Source organism: Dama dama, chromosome 11 (genome assembly GCF_033118175.1).
Source record: "Dama dama isolate Ldn47 chromosome 11, ASM3311817v1, whole genome shotgun sequence".
NCBI lineage: Eukaryota > Metazoa > Chordata > Mammalia > Artiodactyla > Cervidae > Dama > Dama dama.
Genome location: NC_083691.1, coordinates 7,970,228 through 7,995,327, shown reverse-complemented (window position 1 = coordinate 7,995,327; position 25,100 = coordinate 7,970,228). Strand labels below are relative to the sequence as shown.

The window sequence follows — 25,100 nt, the reverse complement described above, 5'->3', positions numbered from 1 at the left end:
AACATCACATGCAAAGGCCCTGGGGCAGTAACGAATTTGGTATCTTTGAAGAACAGAAAGGAAGCACTGTGGCTGGTGTTTGGTGAACAAGGTGGACACAGCATGGAAGAGGTAGGCAGGGGTCTCAGATTAAGCTGAGGAACTATGTTTGTTTTTATTATTATCAGAAGCTCTTAAGCAGTGGAATGACTTGAGCTGCTTCCAGCAAGTGTGTGACTTGGGAAGGGGGACAGGAAACAGGTGCGGAGGCTGCTGCGATGGGCACAGGTGGCCTGGACCAGGGCTTTAGCAGAGAGAAGGGGAGAATGGTGGGGTTCAGGATGTATTTTGGAGGACAGTCCTACAAAACCTGCTGGGAGATGGGATGTAGACGGTGAGGAAAGAAGAATCCAGGATGACTTTAGCACCTGTGACCCCGGTGGGTGTTAGTACCACTAATGGAGTCTGGGAGGAGCAGGCTGGGGGTCGGGGGGTAAGATCGGGAGTTTGGTTTTGAACTCGTTGAGTCTGAAATGTCAGGTGGGCAGTGTGGTGATGCAAGTCGGAAGCTCAGAGGGAAGGCGGGCTGGAAATATAAATTTGGAAGAGATGGGATGTCACCTCGTGAGCGTAGATGAGATCATCTCAGTGGTAAGCACAGACAGCGGAGTGTGCGTGGGCCCCCGGACACCCCAGCCCTTTGTGAGCAGATGTCTGGTGCCCCAGGTTTCCCTTCGTCTGCCCCCAGATGCATGTCCCCTCCCCACTATACCCATCTGGCACCAAGTCAGGTGTCCTGGGACAGGCTTCCAGGCTCCGGCACCCCTGGCCTCACTCACTCTGAGGCCCAGGCGTGCTGACTGTCGGGCACTGTCCATCTTCCCTCCTGTTTGGCTCCCCCAGGAGGCCAGGGCTGGCAGGAGTGTGGCAGAGGGGCTGAGCGTTCAGGCTCTGGAATCAGACCTGAGTTTGCAGCTTAGCTCTGGCACTTACACGCTGGGCAAACTTGGGCATGTTTCTTAAACCCTGCCCAGCTGCTATTTCCTCATCTGTAAAATGGGGATAATAATAGCACCTCCATCATGGGACTGTGGCGAGTGTTGACATCATGCCCTTGAGGCACTCAGGGTCAGGTCTGGCCCAGAGGACGTGCCCATTCTGTTCCTGCCTGGGCAGAGGTACCAGCTGGGAGGAGGGGCAAGGATGCAGGTGGGGCAGGGAGCCTGGTGAGTGAGCCTCTGCCCAGAGCCCAAAGGGCAGCCTGGGGAATAGGGTTTTGGTTTCCTCTGCTGACTCTGTCTACCCCAGCTCAGGCTCACTGAGTTGTTGGTCAGTCACTAAGTCGTGTCTAACTCTTTGCAACCCCATGGACTGACTGTAGCCTGCCAGGCTCCTCCGTCTATGGGATTTCCCAGACAAGAATACTGGAGTGGGTTGCCATTTCCTTCTCCAGGGGATCTTCCCGATACAGAGATTGAACCAGCATCTCCTCCGGCTCCTGTATTGGCAGGCAGATTCTTTACACCAGAGCCACCTGGGAAACCTTTTACTCAGGCTCCCTGCCTCCTACCAATCCCCTTTCTCTGCATTCTGGTCCCAGCACAGACCTTATGCCAGTCTCTGGCCTCTGAGAGCCCTTCTCTTGGTCAGACCCAGCCCCTGCCATGGGGGACAGGCCATTCTCCACTACTAAGATCTGTCTCTTCCTCTGAACACTTCAGGCTACATCCCATTTCCTAGATTCAGAGACTGAGGCCAAAGAGGATTAGGGCATAATTGAGACATCAGAAGTAGAGAGGCGGAGGGAACTGACATCTCCTTGGCACTTGCAGTGCGCCAGGCCCTGAGGAATAGAACTGTGAAAAAGCCAGACCCATCCCTGTTCTTGGGGGACTCACAGCTGAGTGGGACAGACAGAGGCTACATTACACAAAGAGCTCTTATGTTGTGGATTTGAAGAAGTGTACCAGGACCCTGATGTTGTACGGAGCAGGAGTCGTCAGGGGGCCAGAGAAGGCATCTGAGCGTTTAGGTCTGGGCCTGAGCGAAAATAGGACTTGGTCAGGCAAAGGAGTGAACCACTCCAGGTGCAGGGTCCCCGCTGAGGAAAGGCCGGAGGTGGAACCCGGAGGAGAGAAGGGCAGTGAGGAGCAGAGATCGCAGTGAGATCAGGCTGGTCTGGGAGGCACTGCGGGCTCTTCAGCCACCCCAACCCAGAGAACCCATGATGTTGTGCCCCTCCCTGCTCAGAGCACGCTCCTGGCACATGGCCTCAGCCAGACCTGTGTGCCCATCCCTGCTAGAGGATGTCTTCTCCAACCCCCTGCCCCACCCAGTGGCCCCAAGGAGCTGGGAATGAAAGGTGACTCTGGCAGACGGCATCTGATCCCGGCGTCAGGAGAATCGAGTTTCCCTGGCCTTGGCTGGGGTTGGAGGGTCAGAAACAGGGGGAGGGGACACAGGCAGGCCAGTGCAGAGGGGTCAGGTGGGAGCGGAGGCCGCCAGTCACAGACGCGGTGTTATCAGGCCTGGAACAGGCAGAAGTGGAGCCCACATGCCATATGTCTAAATATTCCAGTTATAAATCAAGCTAAGGAATTGCTAACTACAATGCATTCTGCCCTCCCACCTTGACAAACACACCTTCAAAGCAACCTGGCAGGATGGTGTGGAATTTAGAATTTCAGACTCCTCTGAGTTCTGAGATGGGGTGGGGACTCCCCGGGCTGCCCTCATCTTCCAGCTCCATCAACCGTAGCCTCGAGGTTGCCTCCTCGCACTGAGGGCAGCCCGCAGGTGGGAGAGAACCTAGAGGTACCCTTGAGACTGAGAGAAAGTTCCAGGGCCCTTAAGTGTGGCCTAGGAGGGCTGTTCAGGCGCTTCCCTGGTGGCTTAGCGGCAGAGAATCCACCTGCCAATGCAGGAGATCGGTTTTGATGCCTGGGTCAGGAAGATCCCCTGGAGGAGGAAATGGCCACCCACTCCAGCGTTCTTGCCTGGGAAATCCCAGAGACAGAGGAGCCTGGCGGGCCACAGGCCTGGGGTCACCAAGAGTCAGGCTTACTGAGCAACCAAGATAACAATAACAACAAGGAGGGGTGCACAGGCTCCAGCTGAGCACCTTCCCTTGATCCCCGGAACTCCTTGCTTCATGGGGAAGGTGAGGCCAAAGATCCCAACAAGGATGGGGCCACGCCCCCAGGTCCAAGGGCAGTGCGGATTATTGTCTTCTTGGAACCAGCAACCTCTTAGTAGGAGGAGCATCATCCCCAGTTTTCAAGTGGTGAAATGGCACCTAGAGGGTAAGGGACCTGCCTGAAGTCACACAGCGGTGCATCGGAGGCAGGACAGGAACCAGCACGGGTCTTCCGTTTCCATGTGAATGTCCACCCTCTGCACCCAAGCCCCTGTGCCGGCCTCTCCATACGCCTCAGCTTCTCCTCCTCTGCTTTCCCTGGTTATCTCTCGGGCACTCTTACCCCCTCCTGGACTGAATTCTGGCTAAGGAACACCAACCATTTGCAGCAGTCAGCTCTAGCCACTTGGAATTCCTATGTTGTTGTTCAGTCACCAAGTCGTGTCTGACTCTTTGCAAGCCCACTGACTGCAGCACATCCCTGTCCCTCATCATCTCTCAGAGTTTGCCCAAGCTCATGTCTGTTGAATTGGTGATGCCATCCAACCATCTCATCCTCCGTCACCTTCCCAGTGCCCCAGCCGGAGGCCCCGGGATCAGCTCCCAGCTCCTTTCGCATCATCTCCATCCAATGTAGTCTACAGACCCTGTGGATTCTGCCCCAGTCCATCCCTTCTGTACCTGGGCCACCATCACCTTTGTCCTACCCACCACCCAGGACAGACTCCTCTCTTGCTATTCTCCGTCGGGCAGCTCAGAACTCTCTAGGGCTTCCCATTCCGATGCCTCTGCTTGAAGCCCTTCTTAGCTCCCTGCCCTCCAAGCAGAGCCTTATCTCCTGAGCTGGGGCCCTGAGGCTGGCCTTACCCAGCCAGGCTTCCCCTCAGGCGGCCACCTAAGTATCTTGCAGCTCATGGGGAAACGGGCTGTCCCTCTCCCTCACTCTGCTATTCTCTCTGCCAGGAAGGTGCCTCACCCCACCTCTGTCTTCTTCCTTCCCTGGTTCAACCTCCAGATCTCACATCATCCAACACCTCCTCTAGGATGCCTTCCCTGACCACCCTCCAGCCTCTGACCTTGGCATGTGGGGCAGGACTCAGTTTTCTCCCAGAATGAGGGACCACAGAGGAAGAAAGAGGCCCATGACCTTGGGCTGAGAGCTCCTGGCAGAGGAGATCCAACCAAGGTTATTATGAATGTTTTACCTGCTTATCTCTGCGCCACTGTTTTGTTCCCAATCTTAGCACAGGGAAACGAGGCCATCAGCCCAGATGGGGAGAAACATCTCAGCAGGTGAATGCAATGCTCCCTGGCACACGTAGGCACCAAGCCCAGGATGGGCACTCAGGTGATTCACGGGCAGCAGCAATGGGCAGCCTGCTAGTTAGATCCTTCTACAGTCAGGGTCTTGAGGCATCCCCTCATTGGCCATAGGAGGGAGCTGCTGGATTGTGTCCCATTTCACAGATGGGGAAACTGAGGTTTCCCTCAGTTTCAGAGCAGGGAGATAATTTAGTGGAGCTGAGATTCCTTCACCTCAGGCTGTTTGTGATAGGAAATAAGGATCCAGGGACTTCCCTGGTGGTCCAGTGACTAAGACTCTGTGCTCCCAATGCAGGGGGCCCGGGTTTGATCCCTGGTCAGGGAACTATATCCCACATGCCACAACTAAGAGTTCGCATGCTGCAACAAAGACCCAGCACCGTGAAATAAATGAAAGAAATAAGGATCCAGAAGTAACTCCATATTGAGCGACTTGGGAAAGGTCCACGCTGAGCTGTTAGGCAGAGCTGCTACCCAAGTGTGGCTCGGAGCCCGGGTCCGTGAGGGGCACCTGACTTTGTCTCTCTGTGCCTGTTTCTTCCCCTTCAAGTTGGGGAAACTGGCCAGGCCAACCTCACACAGCCGTTTGAGCATCAATCAAGAGGCTGCAGGTTCCTTAAACAACTTTATTAAGGTAGAATTTACATGCTGTAAGATTCACCCATCTTTAGTGCACACTTCAATGATTTTTAGCATATTTGTGCAACCATCATCACAATCTAATTTTAGACCTCTTCCATCACCCCCGAAAGAAACCTCGTGATGATGCAGATTTCAGAGCCCCTGGAAGCATCCCTGGCCTGCAATCAACAATCCATCGGGGTTTGTCATGACTGTTCTTATAAGTGATAAAACGTTTACAATGCTGAGCCCCAGGTGTTGGTGATGATGGTCGCTTTTTATTTTTTCAACATCTTATGTATTTTCTGAAAAAATGAGAGAGCATATGACTTTTTTAAAGCAGGGGCAAAAGAAATCATTTCCATTTTGAAAGTATAAAGTCGTCAACACTTGAAAGAAAGGGAGGAAGGCGGGAGGAAAACAGGGAGAGAGGCAGGCAGGAAGGAAAAAGGCAAAGAAGAATGGTAGGAAGGATGGAAGGATAAGGTGAAAAGAAAGATGACACGTTTTCTTTAATACTGAAGAATAGTTGTGCGGAGAGTGCTGGGCTTGGAATCCAGGGCCTGGGGCACCAGTCCTACCCTGTCACCAACTTGCACTGTGAACTTGGGCAACCCTCTTTCTTGTGCCTCAGTTTCCACATCTGTACAATGAGGGCGGTGATGGGGAAAATGGAGGAACTTCTTCCAATCATTCTTTCAGCCGACAGGGGTGTCCTGAGCGCCTGCTCCATGCCAGGCTCCAAGCTGGGTGCTGGGAATACCGTGGTAAATAGGGCCAACCCAGGCCCTGCTCTCAGGACATTAGAATACCAGGGGAAGCTAAGGCCAGGGCTGCCCTGAAATCTTCAAACCTCAGCTGGAAATTCATGGGCTGTGTGACATGGGCCAGCCCAGGGCCTCCTGGGGCGGCAGGAACAGAGAGGGACTTGTTGCTTGGGGGCAGTCTCACCTCCTCCCAACTGTACTTCTTGGCCCACCCACTCCCTCGCCTCCACCCTGGCTCCCTGCTTCAGAGGGCATCTCACAGTCTGTTGGGCCCCTTCCCTTCCACTTCAAGGCAAGATTGGGCTGGAAATATTCTGGCCTCCACCCACTCTTCTGGCCAGCCCCCAGGAAACCTATCTTCTAGCTCCCTCCCTGCGGCATCAATGGATGACATGGTCCTGGGAACCCAGGCTGTGTGCTCAGCTCACTCAACAAGTTTTATTTATAATCATTGCTACCATGCCTGGGTACAGACATTAAGTTATATGGGCCTCACAGAAACCCATTTTACTGATAAGGAAACTGAGATTCAGAGACGTCTGATGATTTATCCATAGTCACACAGCTCGGACATCCAGTGCCAGGCCTGTCTGACATCAGAGTCCAGGAAACAAGAGACTTACAAGGTTGACCGCCGCCGGGCACACGCCAGTCCAAGCAGGCTACTTGCTGGTGGTGTTTGAGCTCAGCAGGACTTGGGAGCCAGGGTCCCAGAGCAGTTGTAGACTAGGAGCAGCAGCTCTGGGTATAATTCCTCCAGGCCCCTCTGGGGTAACAGTGTCAGTTTGGATAGGCCGTATGCGGGGCCTGGAGGTCGTGAGATGTGTTTATTTCACCTGCCTGTGCTTCAGGTTTGAAGGTGTCTCTGCAAATGGCAAGGCAAGGCCTCCCCAGGAAACCACCATCTGTCCAAACGAGTGGGAGGCACTGGCACGTCACCATCCACCCCTCCCACACGTCAGACGAGGCTGGTGGGCCGAGCACACTTTTCTCTGAGCACCTGTTCTGTCCTCTCTTGGGCAAACCAGGAGCTGGGTGGGAGGTGCAGAGGTGGCTCTGGTGGGAGACCAGATCAGGCCCGAATCCCCAGTGCAAAGGCGCCAGGGGACACCTTATTATTTTTCAATATTTATTTATTTTTCTGCATCGGGTCTTAGTTGCAGCACAAAGGGTCTTCGTTTAGTTGTGGCATGTGGGATCTAGTTCCCTGACCAAGGATAGAACCTGGACCCCCTACCACTGGCCACCAGGGAAGTCCCCAGGGGGCACTTTAACTGAAGCTATGGGGCAGTCTGTCCAGGCAAAAGGTGGATGCTGTGGAGTCACTCAGCCATGCTCGCCCCTTCCAGGATTGCCTGAGCCCCTACAATAGCCCATCCTGTGCCCAGCATGAGAATCCAGCAGGCACTGAGGCACCGAGTCTGGATGTGGGAACAATCATGCTCATCACTGCCTGTCCAGGCGTGGGCCTAGCTGAGAAGCAGGCTTCCAGGTTCTGGGCCCATCTCAGCCATCCCTTCCATTGCTGTGTGGCCTCACAGCTCCCTGCCCCTCCCTGGGCCTCCGTCCCACCCCCTGGACAATGACGGGGAATGAGATGTTCTCTGAAAACTCCTCCTCCTTGTGGTCCATCGTTTCCAGGCAACATTATGTGGTCAGAATCCCGAGATCTGATTCAGTGCCCAAAGGAGGTGAGGCAGATGGTTCTTCAGGATCTTGGATTCCTTGCTGAATTTTGGGAGGATTCTCCAAAGGAGGGGTGCTGAGGATAGGAGGCTTTCCTTGGCAGCCCCCTCCAGCTGCTGAGTGCCCACTCTGTTCCAGGCATGGGCTAAGTCTCCAGGAATCATTCTGCAGCCACGCGTGGTCATATATGATGCCTCATTTGGATCATGTGGTTTACAGCTGAGGACCCTGAGGCCCTGAGGGTGAAGCCACTGGCCCAGGGGCACCAGGCTGGGGAATGGCCAAGTCAGGACTCGAACCCAGCGCCTCTGCCTGGCGCCAGTTCCTCATCACTGAGCCAGGAGCCTTAAACTTGGTGGGAACATGGGGATTGTGTTTAGAATCCAGATTCCCACCTCCACTCCCCTGCCCACCCCAACCCTGAAGATTCTAACCCAGCCTGTCTGAGGAATGTGCATTTGAACAAGCCACCCAGGGAATTCTGAGAGCCTGGGCCAGGGCCAAGATGGGGCCCCTGGCCACCTGGGCGCCCATCCCCGCCCCGGCCTGGGAGATCTGGGTCTGAGTAGGCACTGCTCCCACACATGCCCTGTGCTCTAATCTCTGCTTTCCATAAGCTGCTTGTCCTTTAAGTAGCCCTGGGAGGCAGCAACTCGGAGCAGGCTGGCCCAGACCCCTGATCACCCCTCCAGCTGGGCCTTGGGTTCTCCACACCCTCTACGTGGCACCTCAGGGACCTCCTCCCCTCAGGCCTGCCAGGGCCAAATGGGTCCATCTGTGCAGGAAGGGGGTGGGGGTGGGGGGGGTGGTGCTCTCAGGCTAGAGCTCCAGGGAAGGTTCATGTCTCTGCCTGGGGAGGGGCTCTCTGTGGGGAGTCCCATCCTTTCCAGCCCCGCCTGTAGTTTCCATGGCAACTACTGTTGCCATGGTATAGCTGGGTGAGGAGAAGGTGGGGAAGAAGGTAGACCCCAGGTCCCCATATCCTCCCCAGCCTCTGTGAGCCAAGATGCCCTATCTCTCCAGTCCTGGGGGGGGGGGGGGGGTTCCCAAGTACTAGGGGGTCACCCCTGCAAAGCAGTCAGTGAGTAAGGGGCAAAGACAGAGACAGGAATTCCCCCCACCCAAAGTTAACCACCTCCCCCTCGGTGCTGCCTGGTGCACCTCCGTTCCAGCACATGTCACACTGCATCACATTATCTGTTTACTTGTCTGTCTCTCCCACCACGCTGTGAGCTCCTCGGGGTGGGAGCCGTCTGACTCATCACCTCCCATCCCCAGGGCCCAGCACAGGGCCCGGCACAGAGCAGCTGCTCCCAAATATGTTCTACACTGAATTTAATTGAATTACATAAAAAGCCAAGTCTGGCTCCTCAGGTTTAGGGGGCAGCAGAGTTTAATGGGAAAGTTCCCAGGCTCTGGGGTCCAACAGCAGCGGGTTTGATTCCCCGGCTCTGCCATTTCTGACTGGGTGACCTTGGATGAGTTATTTCACCTCTCTGAGGCCTTGGTTACCTCATCTGTAAAGTTATCTTCTCCATATGAGAGCACTTTTTGAGGACTTGGGGATTCAGTTCCCTTTTATTATTTATTTTTGGTTCCATTGGGTTTTCATTGCTGCTCGCGGGCTTTCTCTAGTTGCAGTGATTGGGGGCTACTCTTCATAGCAGTGCACAGGCTTCTCATTGCGGTGACTTATCTTGTTGCAGAGCATGGGCTCTAGACGCATGGGCTTCAGTAGTTGTGGCGCACTGGCTTAGTTGCTCCGTGGCATGTGGAATCTTCCCTGACCAGAGATCAAACCTGCATCTCCTGCATTGATAGAGGGCTTCTTATCCACTGTACCGCCAGGGAAGTCCTCAGTGCCCTTTTTTTAATTTAATTTTTTGGCCATGCCACACGGCATGTAAACTTTGTTCCCTGACAAGGAACTGAACCCGCGCCCCCTCAGTGCCCATTTATTAAGCACCTCTTGTGACGGAAAAGTGCGAGCCCTGCCCTTCTGAGCCTCATAGTCTTGCGCAAATGAAAAGCATTTGTCTGGCATCTAGAAATGATGGATAAATGCAGGATTTGTCATCCTCCTTCCCCATAAAGTGGCTGACTCCTCCTCATTAGTCTCTGCTCTCCCCAGAGGTGGGGCAGGGTGAGGACAGAGAATGGAAGAGCCCTCCCCAGGGTCCCCAGATGAGGCCTTGAACCCAGAAGCCTGGGCCGATTCTGTTGTCCTGGGACCCTCTGCCCTTAACCTGAGCACAGAAAGCTTTGTGAGTCCAGGTTGAGCTCTGAGCTCAGGATAGGGCATCCAGGTTTCTGCTCTGGCTCTGTCCCAGCCCTATAGTATCTTGAGTATATCCTTTCCCCTCCCTGGGCCTTCATGTGCCTCACCATGAAGGAGATCTCTGTGGTCCCTCAGCTCCCCTCTTTCCTGAATCCTGGCAATCCCATGATTCCAATCCCAGTAGCCTGATCCCTGGAGAGGCCTCCACCATCATACTTGTGCTGGCTTGGGTGGGGCTGTGGGTGGATGGGTGGGGTGATGAAAAGAGCTGACAGGACAGAGAGAAGTGGCACCCTGAAGAGTTAGCCAAAAGGACTGCTGAGGCTGAAATTGACATAGCAGATGTCTGAAGAATAGACATCAGGTCTACAGGCAGGAAGTGACTTTGGGACCCCCTCCATTCAGTCATTCAAAAGGAGCTGGGTCTGCTGGGAGATGATGGGCAGAAAGCCTTCACCAGAGAGTCAAACAGATCTACTGCAGAGTCTGGTAGATACGGGCTGGACAACATGAATATCTCTGAGCCTCAGTTTCCTCATCTGTAAAATGGGGATAATAATACTGTCTTCCTAGTGAGGCTATTGTGTAGAGTCCATGAAATATTGCCCACAAAGAGTCTGGCATGCGGTAGGCACTTAAGAAGCATGAGTCCTTTTCCTTGTTTCCTCCTTCCCCTCATCCCCCTCATCCTCAACCACAGCCAGATGGGGCTAGGAGAAGGGGAAGTGAGATGCTGCCTTTCCCCGCAGCGGAAAGGAGGGGAGGAAGTGCGGCTCCGTTTCCTTGGCACCCACTCTGTGGCCACTGGACATTTGGGCATTGGCATGGGGCACCTCATGCCTCAGTTTCTCCTGAGTTGAATGGCAGTGACTGAGTTGGGGCAGGGACTTCCTGTTGGCTCAGAACCAACACAGGGCAGACTGTGAGAGAGGTCTGGGGGTCAGTTCAGACTCATAAATTCTGTGACCCAGAGGACTTGAGGGTGATCTTTTCCACCTTTCTCAGCTGCCGTCTCCCCTTAGTGAATCTCTTGGGCTGAGGTGTGGTGAGGCACTTCTGGGGAGATTTGAGGTCCCCGGTGACAAGACAGGCGTCCCTGGGACACAGGGAGCCTCCTCAGACCTTGACTTTCCTCTCACCCCCAACTCACTGCAGGGACTTCTTGCCCCGAGGATCTGGCATTGTCACGCGACGCCCCCTGGTCCTGCAGCTGGTCAATGCTACCACAGGTATGGGCTTCCCTTCTTTGGACCTCATTCCCCATCTGAACAGCAGGGATAAAAATGCATAACGGAGAGGTGGCCTTGTTGTCGGGGAAGGAAGAAGAAGGCAGTGTTTTGTGTGTGTGTGTGTGTGTGTGTGTGTGTGTGTGAAGGGTCTTTTCCCAGTGGGAGATGAGACCCAGTTAAGCTTTGGTTATGATGCTTTCTCCCCCGCGCCTGGCTCCTTCTGGGGCAGAATATGCCGAGTTCCTGCACTGCAAGGGGAAGAAATTCACTGACTTCGAAGAGGTGCGCCTGGAGATTGAGGCTGAGACCGACCGGGTAACAGGCACTAACAAGGGCATCTCTCCAGTGCCCATCAACCTCCGCGTCTACTCGCCGCACGGTGAGATCTGGCCCTAGCCCCGCCCCCAGCCTCTCAGCTCCCTCGCCGAGCCCCGCCCCTTGGGGGAACTGTCTTCTTGGCCCCGCCCCTTAGCGACGCCTCAGGGCTTCACTCTTCTCCGCGCGTCTTATTCTGGGCCCCCCAACCGAGCCGTGGCTCCGCCCACCTCTGGCCACACCTCTAACGGGTCTCTGTTTTAGCCCTCCGCGTTTCCCTAACCCCACCCACCTACGGCCACGCCCCCAAACGCGTCCTCTCTAAGCCTGGCCCTGTTCCTTAATCCGCCCGCCCATGGCCACGCCCCTCGCCTTGAGCCCGCCCTCTCGCCGCCCTGTCCAGTGCTGAACCTGACCCTAGTGGACTTGCCTGGAATGACCAAGGTCCCGGTGGGGGACCAACCTCCCGACATCGAGTTCCAGATCCGGGACATGCTTATGCAGTTCGTCACCAAGGAGAACTGCCTCATCTTGGCCGTGTCCCCGGCCAACTCCGACCTGGCCAACTCTGATGCCCTCAAGGTCGCCAAGGAGGTGGACCCCCAGGGTAGGTTCCCACAGGCGGCCAACACGCAGGGCCCCGGGGGTCTATTCACAGTGTAAGGGGGAGCCACTGGAGGGTCTAAGCGAATAGCAGGGGGATCATATTTATGCCTTTAAAAGTCGTTTGGGCCACCGCGGAGAATGAATGGGGGGCGGAGCACAGGCAGGCAGTGAGTGAAGGAGGGAGAGGACTTGGGAGATAGCGGGAGTGTGGTGGGATCCGGAGTGCCTGGGGTCTCCTGTATGAGGGCGAGTGCAGGTGTAGACAACCCTCTCCTGCCACACCCTACCCCCCAGGTCAGCGCACCATCGGGGTCATCACTAAGCTGGACCTGATGGACGAGGGCACAGATGCCCGCGATGTTTTGGAGAACAAGCTGCTCCCGCTGCGTAGAGGTAGGCAGGCCATGCCCCTGAGCCACGTGACAGCCCTTCCCTTTCACCTCCAGCCCCTCGCTCCCTGCAAGGCTGAATGACCCTTGACCTCCACCCCACCCACAGGCTACATTGGAGTCGTGAACCGAAGCCAGAAGGACATCGATGGTAAGAAAGATATCACAGCTGCCTTGGCTGCTGAACGCAAGTTCTTCCTCTCCCACCCTTCCTACCGCCACTTGGCTGACCGCATGGGCACGCCCTACCTGCAGAAGGTCCTCAACCAGGTAGGGGCTCAGGCCAGGATGTAGTCTGGGAAACCAGCATGAGAGAGAGTCATTGAAGTGTATTTTGGGAGGGTTGCCCACTGTCCCACAGCAAGTTAGCACCCGAGCTTCGCTGCCCCTTCCCCGTCTGGGGCCAGGAGGGGAGCCCTGGCACCCTCCCGGGGTGGAGGGTGGCATTGACAGGGGCTTGGGCTTAGGGGCTAGGACTGGAGCGTGCTTGGCTGAAGACCTTGGTTCCTTCTGAAATGGGGAGAGGCTGATCTGGGGACAGGTGATCCCAGGGGACTCCTTGGATATTTCTCTGCCTGGAATGAGGCTTCCAGAATCACTGGGGGGTGGGGGGAGGTGTTGACAGTAGGGAGGCAGTGTGACGTGGGGCAAAATTGGGGTCCCTGGAGGCCATACACCTTGCTTCCAATCTCAGCTTCGCCACTCACCCACCAAGACTTTCCAGCTCTCTGAGCTTCTATTTCTGCATCTGTAAAATGGTGATAAGACCCATTTCTTACAGTCATTGTGCAGTTCAGGGAGATACTGTGTGGGGGGACCTAACCAGAGTGAGTCCCAGAACTTGAGAATTACCTTAAGGGAGGCCTTAAACCTAGAGGGCACAAGGGGGCAGTCTTCCAGTCATCACTGCCCCTGATTTATTTCACCTGGCTCTTGTGGTGTCTAACACTATTGAATTAGTCAAAATCAAATGATTTCCAATAAAAATCTAAATTTCTGGCTTCTATTAAAAATGGCATTATTGACTCATTAGTTCAATTAAAACACCTCTGTGAGCACCTACTGTGTGCCAGGCAGCTTTCATTCCGGTGGGCAGGGCAATGGTGGTCAGGGCTGTAGCTCTGCACCTCACCATGTCCACATGGACCCCAGACATCCTGGTCCCTGCCTGGTCCTGTGGGCTTTCTGGGTCTCTGTGACCATGGTCTTCATGCTTTCCTCGCCCCTACCCCCAGCAACTGACAAACCACATCCGGGACACGCTGCCAGGGCTGCGAAACAAACTCCAGAGCCAGCTGCTGTCCATCGAGAAGGAGGTGGAGGAGTACAAAAACTTCCGCCCTGATGACCCAGCGCGCAAGACCAAGGCTCTGCTACAGTGAGGCCTTCCCCAACCCCTGACTCCCCATCATGGAGCTGCCCCTCCCGCAGCCTCTCAGCACCACTGGGGCTCTCCCTGGGCTCCCTGCACTGGGCTGCTGCTGCCCCCTCAGAGAGTGACACCACTCTATCCCCAGGATGGTCCAACAGTTCGCTGTAGACTTTGAGAAGCGCATCGAAGGCTCAGGGGACCAGATTGACACCTATGAACTGTCGGGGGGCGCCCGCATCAACCGGATCTTCCATGAGCGCTTCCCTTTCGAGTTGGTCAAGGTAGGCAGGCCTCCCACCCCACCCTGGGACAGGAGGGCTCACCTCCCTCCCACCCACTCACCTACCTGGAACTCTCTCACACGTATGTTGGCTGACTTCACTAGAGGCTCTGCTGCCAGTCCTGGGAGTGGGGTGGAGCCTATCCTGACCTCCCAAGTACCAGCAGAGGCCCTGACCAGACATCTCTTGGTCTCCTACACAGATGGAGTTTGACGAGAAGGAACTCCGAAGGGAGATCAGCTATGCCATCAAGAATATCCATGGCATTAGGCACGTATGGGGACCGGGGAGGGAAGCCAAACCCTGGAAGGCAGAAGGGGTCTAGCGCAGAGGTAGAGAGAGTGATGCAGTGAGCTCCCCTCGGGAAGGATGAGGAGCCCTAGTGCTCAGCCTCCTCAACCCCGACTTTCTGGCTTCCAACTTGGACAGGCTCTGGCAAGGGGCACTGGATAGGAGACCCGGGCTACCCCAGTACCTGCAGCCTGCTGCCTTCCTTTGCCTGTTCCTAGGTACAAGGCTTGGCGGCTAGACTAGCTGGGTAGAGCCCAAGGTACAGGTGGCAGGGGAAGCACTCTCTGGGCTTGGGTCCCCTGCCCATCCCCGAGGTGAGACAGCTCCCACCAGTCGTCTCCAGCACAAAGTTGCCCAAACCAATGGGTAGGGCCTGAGATAGGCCACCAGGTGTTGGTCTGTGAACCTTTTGTGATGAAATGAGGCCTCTCAACCCTCCAGACCCTCCCATGATCCCCTTAGCCCAAAGTTGGCCCCATTCCGCCCCACTTCCCTCCTTCCAGCCAACACCAAGGCCAGTGGAGCAGGAAGGAAGACTGGGAAAGAGACCAGTCCTTAAAAATCTTAGCCTCTGCTCCAGGGACCCAGAGCTACACTGATGCTTCAACAAGAAAATTTAAAACACCCACTATGTGCCTAGGCAGTGAACCAGACAAAAATGTCACTGCTTTTATGCAGGTTCCAATCCAAGGTTTGGCATGAAATTTACAGACTGCATTGGCTAAGGCACAGGGAAAAAAAAATCTCTCTGCGAGTCTTAAAATAAAACGCTTTCTTCCCAGAAAGGCTCTCAGAGACAACCCAGTTCAGCAGTTTTCAAACCATTTCTAGCCACACAGCCTTTTGTAGGAACAGAATCTGAAGACAAAGCAGGACATATGCACCAACTATAAGCAAACCTTGTCTTGTCTTGAAAAGTACCAATTGAAAGATCTTCATTAGAGTCCCTCCTGCCCATTTTACAGGTGGGAATACTGAAGCCCAGAGAGGGGTAGTGGGAGGACCCCGAGGGCAGAGCTCAGGGGGTTGGGATGGGGCCGTGGCCTGGTGCTCCTGGCAGGAGCTGGCCTGTGACACTGTGCCCTTCTCCTGCTCCGGGCATTCAGAACCGGGCTCTTTACCCCAGACATGGCCTTTGAGACCATTGTGAAAAAGCAGGTGAAGAAGATCCGAGAACCTTGTCTCAAGTGTGTGGACATGGTTATCTCGGAGCTAATCAGCACCGTTAGACAGTGCACCAAGAAGGTAACCAGCAGCCCGGCCACCCCCCAACCTCTGCCCCGCCCTGCTCTGCTGCCAGGCGCTCCTTCCCCACCCCACCCCACTGCCCCCGGTAGCATGTACAGACCTCAGCGGGGCGGGGGAGGCAGGCCACCGCAGTCCAGGAGAGCGGGGCTCTCTGAGGGGGCCTTAACCAGCCCTGGCCCGCAGGCTGGGGGGACCAAGGGATTAGACGTTGGAAAGACAGGTATGGTGGTGGTTATTTGCTCCGAGAGTCCACCAAGAGCTCCCCCAGCTCAGGGAGAAGAAGGGACTCAGTCCCCTTCCTGCTCCCAGAGGTGGGGTCATCTTTGGGGTCTCCAGGGAGGGGTCTCGGGAAAGTCTTGGCCCTGGAGATGGACGAGGTACGGGACCTTCTTGGGTGCCGCCCTAGGGGCCTGGACGGCCACAGGGATCCAGAGGACCCAGGTCAAGCAGGTACCCCAACTCCTCACCGTCCTTCATCTTCCCCATCTCACCCCCACCCTCACTCAGGACCCTCACTCAGGACCCTCACTCAGGAACTTCCCTGTCCCTTCCATCCACATCCAGCCTTCCAGGGACAGAATCCTCTTCCATCTGCCTCACAGAACCACTCAAGGAGGGCAGAGCAAGGCAGGGAAGATGGTATCCATTTCACAGCAGGAAAACTGAGGCTCGGGAGATCAAGTGACTTGCCCAAGGTCATGTGAGCTCGGAGGTGGCAGAGCTGTAACTCCGAGCCAAGGCTTTGGACTCCACCCCCCAGCCTCCCCTCCTCTCCCCTCCCCACAGCCGTCCTGGCCCCTCTCTATCACCATCTTCACTCTTTTCTGTCTTTCCTCTTCTCTCTCTGTCTTTCCAAACTGAGCTGCTCCAGACTCCATTGGAGGAGAGGCACAGGATGCCCCTTGAGGAGAAAGGGAAGGGCCGGAGTAGAGCAGGAAGTAGAGAATGGAGACCAGGCAGCTAGCTACACAGCAAGCCCGGGAGGCGTCCTCTGTCCCGTAGTCTATGTAAACGGCGCCCCCCGGGGTTGTGCGGTGCACCGCCTGGGCAGTGGGCTGCCACGACCTTGGCACATAGGGAATGGTGCTGGGCTCTGGAGGTGGGACGAAGCAAATACAGGAGGTTCTGGGAAACCTAGCGTTGAACAGAATGGAGGTGAGTGGAATCCGGGCCTGGGTCAGCTCCTCAGCAGGACCCTGGGCTGTGACAAAGATGGCGCTGGAAAAGAGAGAGGGGGCAGGCTTCAGGGTAGCTGAAGAGTTGCGGAGCCAAGCCCTGGGAAAGAATATGAACTCAGTAAGGGCCCTTGGATGGGGCAGGGGCTTGATCCCTCAGACCCCTCCCATGCCCTCAGAGTCCTGGGGGGCGGGGAGGAGGGGGGCGCTTGGCCACACCCGGGAGGTGCCAGTCTGGGTGGTAACAGGAGGGCCAGGCCCAACGCTCACATTGTCTTCTCTCCTCTCTCTTTCTCTGTGTCGGTGTCTCTCTCTCTTCCCTCGTGCCCCTGCCATCCTCCGCCCCGCACCCTGGCTCCGCTTGGCCTTCACTCCCCTCCTCCTCCTCGCCCGCCCACCCCGGCTGCACCCCGCCCTGTTCCCCCTCCTCCTCCCGGGTGCAGGACGGGCCTCTTCACACCTGACCTCGCTTTTGAAGCCACAGTGAAAAAGCAGGTGCAGAAGCTTAAAGAGCCCAGTATCAAGTGTGTGGATATGGTAGTCAGTGAGCTCACGGCCACCATCAGAAAGTGTAGCGAAAAGGTATGATGGCCGCCTGGGAGGGGCTGGGCCTGGCCATCGCTTCCTCACGGCCCGGGCCTCCTGTGGTGGGCCGCAACTAGCTGCTGAGCAAGCCCGGCGGCCTCTCAGCCACCCAGGTGGACCCAGGCCAGCCCGGGTAGCTCCTGGCTCTGAGATCCGGTGCCAGCCTCTAACCTTGGGTCTACAGTCCTCATAATTCCTTCAGGTCCCCACCTCTGCAGGGGCAGACTGCTCTCACCCAAGCACCCTCAGTGGTCCCTTTGACAACAATGATAATAAGGAGCTGGATGCTGTTTATTGAGCACCTACTGTGTGCTAAGCACTAGGCTAAGTGCCTGCCCTTGTTATCTGACTTCATCCTTTGAACAACCCTAAGCAGTGGATAGTCTTATCCCCATTTTACAGATGACAAAACCGAGTCTCAGAAAAGAACAGCAGAGTGGGATTCAGATTTACAGAGACCAGGGGAAGAGGTCTTGGATCAGGGCCTCCTGGGCCAGGGGAGCCATCCCAGTCCCTCAAAACTAACTTGCCTAAAAGCATATTGGATTACTCCCTTGATTGCAATCCATACACATTTGCCAGGATCAGCCTCTTTTGAGTAGTCTGACCTTTCAGATGCCTTTTTCCTATTTGTCTACTTTGGGGCATTTGGAGGATTTTTCACCAGTTCATCTAAAGCAGTCCTTCCCAGAGGCCTGCATAAGTCCAGCCTTGCTTGTGTTTGAGAAAGCTCCTACGCTGGGAGGTGGGGGAATTTCTGCCTTCACTTCATGTCTCAAGTAAGGTATCACGGCTTTTGTGGCTTGTACACAATTAGTCCTGTGTGCCCCTTTCACAATCCTGTCTCACTTTTGTTCACTTTTGTGCCAGATGAGAATGGATTAAGCAAATTAGTGTCCACTCAGTGCCTGATCCAGGTGGAATCAAATCTGAGCTGGATTCTCTACTGTAGAGTATATATCATGATATCTAAATCATGGTCCCACAACATCATGACTACTAAGCAATATGATCTTAACTCTTGTTAAACTAAAAAATACTGAGGTTTTTTGTGTTTTTTTTTGTTTTTGTTTTTGTTTTTAATTTTTGGCTGCACCATGCATGTGGGATCTTAGTTCCCCAAACATGGATCAAACCCAAGCTCCCTGACATGGAGGTATGAAGCCTTAACAATTAGACCACCAGGGAAGTCCCACGCATTTATTTTAAGCTGCTTCAAATCTCTTTACAAAAGAAGACAATATATATCTAATTTTTTTTTTTAATTTTGGTTTTTCCCAATGAAAGTGATACATTCTCAAATAGAGAAAATTTGGAAAACCCCTAAGAATAAAAAGGAGGCAACAACCCTCCCTTTCAAGAAAACCACATTGAGATTTTCGTACATTTTCTGTGAATACACTCCTCTTTTATTTATTTAAATTTAACTATTTTATTTATTTTTTCAACTTTTAAATTTTATATTGGAGTATAGCCAATTAACAATGTTGTGATAGTTTCAGGTGCATAGCACAGCAACTCAGCCGTACATATATAAACTCCCCTCTCATCCAGACTGCCACATGCATGCTCCTTTAAAAAAAATGAAATTAGCAGTATTGATTTCATTCTGATCATATATGATTGTTACCAAAATATTCAAACTGCACAGAGAGTGCAAAAGCCCCTATAACCCCACAACCCTAGAGATAAGAACTGCTGGCGGCACTCCTTCCCTAACTAATTACCAGTATTCACCAGTTTTAACCAAAGAGACATCACACTGACCACACTGATCCCTGAACTCTTCTTTTTTACTGAATAGCATGAACTGAAATCCTTGCAGTAGCTACATAAAGACTATGCCCTTGGACAACTGTATTGTATTCCACTGTAGAAATATGACATGATTTACATATTCAGTATCTTATTGTCAGACACAGGTTATCTCAACTTTTTGCTTTCCCTGTTACAAACAGTGCTGCAGTGAACAGCTTTATCAATGTATTTGCAGCATTTATCCTGTTGTTTCTTTCGAGCAAATTTCTAGTATAGAACTGGCTAGTCAATGGATGTAAGCATTCACGTTTTTGGTAACTTCTGCAAGATTTGCCCTCCAGAAAGTTTTCACCAATTTATTCTTCCAAACTATTTTTTCTGTACATATACTTATGTACATTATTAGGTATTCACACTGTGAATTTATTAGTATCCTGCCTTTTCTCTCAATAACATACATTTTGGTGGGTGTTATTACAAAGTCTATGTGAGCATTTTTAATGATTGCATGATACTCTATTGAATAGATTTATTAATGTCATGGTTTACTTAACCATTTTCCTATTGATGAACATGTAAATTCTTTCCTGTTTTTCAGTATTATAAATACCCTGGCAATGAACATCTTTGTGTATAAAGAATTTTATTTTTCTTTCTCTAGGATTATTTCCTTAGGACAGATTCCTAGAAGACTGATTACTAGATATAAAAATTGTGAAACATTGCTGAATTGCATTCCAAAAAAGCAGTAATTAGGATAAATGGTAATATGTTGGAAACAACCCAGATGTCCATCAAGAGGATATTGATTATAGTATTATACAATGAAAGACTATAGTTGTTAAACGGGCAAGGGATATTTATTTCCATTCATATGTCCTTCCACAATGTACTGTGAGGGAAAAAGCAGGTTTCAGAAAATAATGTATAGAATTTAGGGGGAAAGTAATATATATAAATGATAAATATACAAAAAATAAAATACAATATAATAACTTATGTAAATTATAAAGTTCCAAAGGCATAGTTACTAACCATTATTTTGAGAGGGCATAGGAATTTTTCCAGTTCTACTTCACAAACTTTAGTCATATTCAGATTTCTTGTAGTGAGTTGATAAGTTTTTGTAAGCAGACAACTGACCAATAAAAACTTCGGAGAGGAAAGCTTATAAATTATTTATTTTAAAAATTGCCTTTTGTTGATTTAATGCATAGTAGGTTTTTGGTTTACATAGTGAAATTTACCCATCTTCATCTTTATTTTTCCTCCCTAAGTCTTCCAAATTTAGCAAACCCCTTCTAATGATTCCTAGCCCTGCTGGGCTTGGAGTTTTCATCTCTGGATGAAATCTGGAGTTCAGCACAGGCTGTGCTGCTCAGTCCTCTCAACAATGCCAAGAGGGAAGGTGCTATTATTAACCCCATTTCACACATGGGAAAACTGAGGCTCAGAGGGGTCCAATCACTTTTCCAAGGACAGTCAGCAGGGCAGGGGGCTGGCTTTGAACCCAGAGCCGTATGGCTCCATGGCCTGCCTTCCTGACTCCTAAACAGTGGGCTCCAGGCTGACTGCCCCATTTAGCCAAGAACTGAGAGAGAAAAGATCCATTTTACAAACTGGCTGAAAGTCCTGGAAATGCTCAGAGGCAGCCAAAATGGAAAAAGATGCTCAAAGGGAACAAAACTGCTCAAAGGGGCTGAGGCTGCCCTGTCACTTGTGACACGTGGAAAACTTGACAACTGTAGCATCCAGGAGGTTAGTGGGAGAACTGGTCATGCTCTTTGGCAAATTGCTCCCTCCCCCTCCCTCGCTGTCTCTACCCCAACCCTACCCTGGGAGGGAGCACTTGGGACCATCTCAGAGGAGGCTTTTCTGGTGGCCGTGACTCAGTCTCGAAAAGGAATGATAGCGCATCCTTGAGCTTTGTGGGGCAGCAGGGTCCACTGGACCCCTCCAGCCAGCATTTGTTTTTAAGCCCCTGGTCTCAGGCTGCCTCTCTCCCAGGTCCCCTGAGCTTGGCCACATGAGCCACACCCTTGGCACAGTCATGGGACAGTTGGGGGGATGTGGCATCTCTCAAGGCTGCTTCTCCTGGGCTGGCATCCAAGACGCTGCTTTCTTCCCCACCCTCCTGCCTCTCCTAAAGACCTCACCCCATCTCCTTGGCCTCCATCTTGCCCTCAGAATCCCTACTTATGACCCAGGCACACTAACCTTCAACTCTCTTCCCACATAGGGGGATCTGCCTGAGAGACCTTAGCCAACCCTAGGAAGAGGGACAAGGTGTGGGTCTAGTTTTGCCCAGCCTAAGCCCCACCCGGCAGAGGAGCAGGTCCCTGGGAGTAGACTCCCATCCTCAGCAGCGCAGTGAGTCCCCCTCTCTGAGGAGTTGCTGGTTCATGAGCCACAGGGCAAAGAAGCCCATGTCTGCTCACCCTGGCAAGGAGGGCAGAGACATCCATCCTTCATTCATTCACTCATTCCTTCAACATTGCCCTCTTGGAGCACCATGGTGTGCCCAGCCCTGCCTCTGCCTTCAGGGCAATTATAGTCCAGTTTGGTGAGGGAAGAGGGTGTGTGTTGCGGGGGGTCGGGGAGGGGACATAGAGGTTATCATGGTGGACTTTCTGGAAGAGGTGACATTCAACAGAATCTTGAAGGGGGAGTCCATCTGGGTTTTGTCCAGAGCCTGGCTGAGCTGGGGACAGAGTTCATAGGCCAAGGATTTGGAACAACTTCCCCTTTGGCCTCAGTTGATTAAAGACTAGGAGCAGGAGAAGGGTGCTGCTGAACTTCTGCCCCAAAGGAGTGGGGCAGACACAGGCAGGCTGGCCAGCCAGCTCGGAGCCAGACAAATGTGTCTGGGGGGTGGTAGTGCCAGGCCAAGGCATGCAAAGGGAAGCAGAGTTGGGTGGATTCTACCATGAGGGCCTGGGGCCCAACCAGGCCCCCCGCAGGGTACTGCTCATGCTGCTGCCCCCCCCAACTCCGCATGCCGCCCCACCCCCCCACGCATGCCTGTGCCTCCTGCATGTCCCTCGTGTGACCGTTGGTTTTCCCCTGCCTCCCTCCCCCAGCTCTCACAAGGAGCAGTGCCTGTCCCCAGCCTGACTCAGGAGGCCAGCTGGCACCTTGGGCCCTGCCCTCCCCAGATTCTCCCCAGATAGTAATCTGCAGGCTGTTACCTGCCTGGTTCCCCACCTGAGTGTGCCTGCAAGCCTTTGAGAAGGCAAAGGGTAGCCCTGAGGATGAGTGAACGTTTGGGGAGCTAACTGTGCCCCCAAGCAAAGGCCTCAATCGAATAGGTCTGTTTCCAAGATGGCTGCCAGCAAGATGGCTGCCGAGGAGCAGGCTGATTTCCAAGGCACTTGTGCTCATGGGAACTACCAGCCCCCATGAAGTTGCCCAGGTAGGCTAGTAAAGAGGGCCCGGACCCGGGAAGACCCTTGAATTGCCATTTGGAACCCACGACTGAGGGAAAGGGGTGGCCGTGGCTTGGTGCCATCAGCTTCCTGGGCCCCCAAGTCTTGGGCATTCTGTGTGTCCCTCCCACCCCACCCTGGATTCTGGTGGACTTTGGGCGCCCCCTGCCCATGCCCCCTGTGTACCTGGCTCTCTCCCCTGCCACCCTTTCTCAGCTCCAGCAATACCCCCGGCTGCGGGAGGAGATGGAGCGTATTGTGACCACCCACATCCGGGAGCGCGAGGGTCGCACCAAGGAGCAGGTGAGCCCACTTGGCACTGCCCGCTCTTCCCCGGCCCTGAACTCCTGCCCCTGGGCTCACCTCCTTCTTCCCAGTTAGTCTCTTCTGTCTGTCTCTCTTACACTTTCTCTCCCCACATTAACTTTATGCGTCTCTCTTACTCTCTTTTATTGTGAGAAAAAAATACACATAAATTTCACTGTTTTACCCACTTCAAATTATACAGTTTAGTGGTATTAAGGACATTCAGATTGCAACCATCACCACTGTCTATCTCCAGAACTTTTTCATCTTCCTAAAATGAAACTCTGCCCGCCTCCACCTTAAACACTCCCTGGCAGTCCAGTGATGTAGACTCTGCGCTCCCAATGCAGGGGGCACAGGTTTGATTCCCGGTTGGGAAACCAAGATCCTTCATGCTGCATGGCACAGCAAAAAAAAAGAACAATGACTCCCATCCCACCCTCTTCCCAGCCCCTGGCAACCACCATTCTCCTTTCTGTTTCTATGAATTTGACAAGTCTCGGTACCGCATATAAATGGAAGCAAACAACAACTGTCATTTTGTGTCTGGCCTGCTTCACTTAGCATAATGTTCTCAAGGTTCATCCATGTTGTAGCAAGTGTCAGGATAACTCTCCTTTTTAAGGCTGAATCATATTCCATTGTATGGGTAGATCACATTTTGCTTATCCATTTGAGTTGTTTTTTTTCACCCCACATTTGGGCTATTGTGAATAATGCTGCTATGAACACGGGTGCACAAATATCTCTTTGAGACCTTGCTTTCAATTCTTTGGAGTTTATTCCCAGAAATGGAGTCGCTGAATCATATGGTAATTCTATGTTTAATTTTTTGAGGATCTGCCATAGAGATTTCTACAGAAGCTGTTCCATTTTACAATCCCACCATCTGCTTCTCAACTTTCTATACTCTGGTCATCCCTCTTTGGACCTCTCTCTCTATTTCCTGTTTCTCTGGGTCACCATACACCCCCGCATAGGCACCCTCCCTTCCTTTTATGTAGTCATCTATCAAATACTCATTCATTCATTCATTCAATAAGAGGCATGTTCACTGAGTGCTCCTCTGGGTTGAGAGGAACAGAAGTAAGCAGGCCCCCTTACAGCTCTCACAGAGCTCACAGGTGAGTCCTTTTTCCTTGTCCATCTCCCTGTCATCCTTCCGTCTATACCCACTTCTGGCTCCCAGTCCCCAGCCTCATCCTTATACACTCCTTCTCCACAATGGTGCTGTCCTCAGTCACTCACTTTTTTCAATTTTAATTTTGGTTGTGCTGGGTCTTCGCTGTGGCACGCACGGGCTTCCCTTGTTGTGGAGCATGAGCTCGATGGCACGTGGGCACAGTAGTTAAGACACACAGGCTTTAGTTGCCCCACAGCATGTGGGATCTTAGTTCCCTGACCAGAGATCAAACCCGCATCCCCTGCATTGGAAGGTGGATTCTTAACCACTAGACCACTGGGGAAGTCCCAAGTATATGCATTTTAATGTTGTCATATAGTGCTCGTTTCGGCAGCACATATACTAAAATTGGAACGATACAGAGAAGATTAGCATGGCCCCTGCGCAAGGATGACATGCAAATTCGTGAAGCGTTCCATATTTTTCGAACGTGGCATTGAATTTAGTGTCATTAGCAGCACTGAAGTCTAAACATTTTAATAATTAATTGAAGTCATAAAATGTATGAATTAACAGCTTTTTAATTTGATATGTTGAAATGCTTCTATAAACCTATCTGACTATATGTGGAAAAGATTGTCAAATCTAAAATATGTATACATTAAAAAGCAGGAAATTGTACTAGCTTACCCTAAATTTCAAATCTTAGCTGATTTTTGTGATTTTATTGCTTTTGAAAGAAAACTTAATATTTGGCTGACTTTTTCATTGAAGAATTCATGGTCATTTTTTATAAGTGAGCTGGCAGATCAGAGGATGGGATGGGTGGCTCTGTCTGTGTTGCTGACGCACCCAGGCTGGTGGTCATGTGAGATAGTGGCTGCTGTTTTCCGTCATGGTATCAAATGGGATCTCACTTTCCCATGAATTTCTCTGCATAGTTTAGGCCTTTGCCAAATAAAACTGCAGTTTTTGCTATTTTAGCCTAGTTTTTCACCCATCTACACTGGCTGATTTTGGACTCTTACCTAAGTTTAATAATAAAGGATTGTCAATTGAACAGTGGAAAAAAAAAATAATGTCATATATTGTCAAACTGCCCTCCAAGAAGGTGATACACATTTATACTTCCATCTATGGTATGTCTTCCTACAGTTGTGCCCACATTGGTCCCAATATTTATTATTTATTTGAGAGGTCAAAAAGG

General features: G+C 52.5%; 1 protein-coding gene and 1 non-coding gene across 4 annotated transcripts in view; both read left to right on the top strand.

The window, feature by feature from the left end:
- DNM1 (dynamin 1) overlaps positions 1-25,100 on the top strand; it is a 44,698-nt gene that overhangs the window by 3,238 nt on the left and 16,360 nt on the right. For all 3 annotated transcript variants that reach the window (XM_061154540.1, XM_061154539.1, XM_061154541.1), the window contains exons 2-11: positions 10,946-11,019; positions 11,249-11,398; positions 11,738-11,941; positions 12,235-12,333; positions 12,439-12,599; positions 13,565-13,707; positions 13,847-13,982; positions 14,185-14,252; positions 15,380-15,518; positions 22,681-22,767. In XM_061154540.1, the coding sequence (XP_061010523.1) occupies positions 10,946-11,019; positions 11,249-11,398; positions 11,738-11,941; positions 12,235-12,333; positions 12,439-12,599; positions 13,565-13,707; positions 13,847-13,982; positions 14,185-14,252; positions 15,380-15,518; positions 22,681-22,767 (1,261 nt within the window). The remainder of the gene's footprint in view (positions 1-10,945; positions 11,020-11,248; positions 11,399-11,737; positions 11,942-12,234; positions 12,334-12,438; positions 12,600-13,564; positions 13,708-13,846; positions 13,983-14,184; positions 14,253-15,379; positions 15,519-22,680; positions 22,768-25,100) is intronic.
- Positions 24,272-24,378, top strand: LOC133065775 (U6 spliceosomal RNA). Its single transcript, XR_009695022.1, has one exon. It is a non-coding gene; the product is annotated as a U6 spliceosomal RNA (small nuclear RNA).